Source organism: Austrofundulus limnaeus, unplaced genomic scaffold, assembly GCF_001266775.1.
Source record: "Austrofundulus limnaeus strain Quisiro unplaced genomic scaffold, Austrofundulus_limnaeus-1.0 Scaffold224, whole genome shotgun sequence".
Classification (NCBI taxonomy): Eukaryota; Metazoa; Chordata; class Actinopteri; order Cyprinodontiformes; family Rivulidae; genus Austrofundulus; species Austrofundulus limnaeus.
The window spans coordinates 180,946-182,985 of NW_013952626.1; the positions used below are offsets into that span (position 1 = coordinate 180,946).

Here is a 2,040-nt window from a genome sequence, read left to right on the forward strand (position 1 = left end):
CACACACACACACACACACACACACACACACACACACACACACACACAAGGCTCATCATCAACATTAGGAAATTATTTTTAAAAATCAAGAAAGCTCATTTTTTTAACTTGTCAGCTGAAGCAAAACGTAAAAACACTTTTTACAGTGAAAGAGAATTTATTGGCTATTGTAAATATTAAATACATAAGTTGTTTACTGTTTTTCTTGGAAACAATTCATGAGCTTGCTATATAAATCATTTTTAACAATCACATATATCAGTTGTGGTTTAATTATTGTACAAAAGAAGTAAGTTCTGATTGTAGAACAGTCAGCATTGGGAAAATGACATCAAGATGTAAAGTTAATACAAAGTCATAATTCTGAATATTATCAGGGAACAGTTGTGAGATCAGCTGTCACATTACAAATGATTAAACACACAGTGTATCCATATCTGCAGCTTTTGGCACTATTGACAGAAAGGTTACAGTTTTGTAAATGTAAATCAAAACTAAAAACTGGTTTTATGGCATGTAATATCGGACAAAAGACTCCAATAATAAATTAGGTAAACTTATTAAAAAACACTAATTTAAAATATAATTATTTGTGGTATAGATKAATCAATAAAAGCATTAACCTGTGAATAAACTCATGTTTGCATCACATCATAAGCTATATTAGTAACTAGTTTGTTTAATTTCTGGATTTTCAGTTTGCTCTCTTTTTTTTCTCATTAGGTTTGTTCATCCTCTATTCCTTTCCTCACCTCCATCTCAGAAACTGATCAGTTCGAGGTAACCTTGAAAAATAGCTGTCTGTTGTAAAGCAATCTCTCTTCATTCTGCAGCTCCTCTCTTCTAAAACTTTTGTTTGCTTTTCTGCTCCCAGATTTTTCTATTTATTTTCCCAGGCAGCTTGAATAAATTCAACTGCACACAAACACACAACGCTGAGTGTGAGGGAGCCTGTCTGCGGTCATAATGAAAATAAGAAACAGATTTCTGGTTTCTTCCAGAAGGCGAAACAACACTAAATAAAAACGAGCATCGCTCCACATCCGTTAGAGATGAAAAATAAAAGTCCTCTTTAACAGGTTTGCCTCATCACTGTGGCGTGTTCACAGCGCATTACCACCAACCTTGAGTAGTTAAAAATATGACTCTTTAGCTTCGAAAACATTAGCAGCAGATTATGCAGCACAGCTTTTTCACACAACAGAGGTTTGAAATGTTTTCGAAGCTAAAGCACACCGAATACAAAGCAAGTGTGAGGAATATATTGTAGATACAGTGCATTAGAAAATATAATAATGCTATTGTTCCATTACACAAAGAGTAAGCAACAAAAAARAAAGTCTCAAGCTCTCAAAAACAACAAATCGATAAATGCTGCGCTCCTGAGAACAGTTAAAAAAAAAACAAGTTTAGTAAAAACTGGACATCTATGGTAAACAATTACACAGCAGATTCTTCCCAAAGCCTGCAATAAGTTCTCARTTACAGTTATTCAGAACGCAGCCTCGGCTCCGGTTGTGCACCCCATCCTCTCTCGCATCACGCCATCCATCATAAACCCTTGTTGTAGGTCACCACTTTGCAGTCCGTTGCCATGGCAATCTCCGGCTCAAGGCKAGACACCTCAATCTGCCAAAAATGGGGGAAAAAAAGGAAAAGAAATAAACATAATGTTAAAGATAAGCTCTACGTTTCTGTGTTTAGCCTTGAAAGTCTTTTTTTTTTTCATTAGACAAGAGAAGACAGGCAGAAGAGGATGTGTTCGGGTGTTAACTGGAGGAGACGTCATTTGAAATTCTCCACAGCTGCTCCCTGAGCCATCTGGCCTCCAGAGCTGCTCGGTTCATCTGAAGGAACAAAGTGTACCTGAGACATCTGGGGGAACAGGCTGATGGCCACGGGCAGCGAGAGGCCGAACGTAATCAGGCAAACGAGGCTGTGGATGGGCAGCAGGAATCTGCGGTTCCTCTGCAGGAATCGCAGCCTGAACGGGTCAACACACACACACACACATACACACACACACACACACACACACAC

At 38.1% G+C, this 2,040-nt stretch overlaps 1 protein-coding gene across 1 annotated transcript in view; it reads right to left on the reverse strand.

The window, feature by feature from the left end:
* Positions 1–137: 137 nt before the first annotated feature.
* Positions 138–2,040, reverse strand: part of sfxn5b (sideroflexin 5b) — a gene marked incomplete in the record, with an annotated part of 15,731 nt that continues 13,828 nt past the window's right edge. The window contains 2 exon segments of the mRNA XM_014019561.1: positions 138–1,629; positions 1,867–1,984. Of these exon segments, the coding sequence (XP_013875015.1) occupies positions 1,552–1,629; positions 1,867–1,984 (196 nt within the window).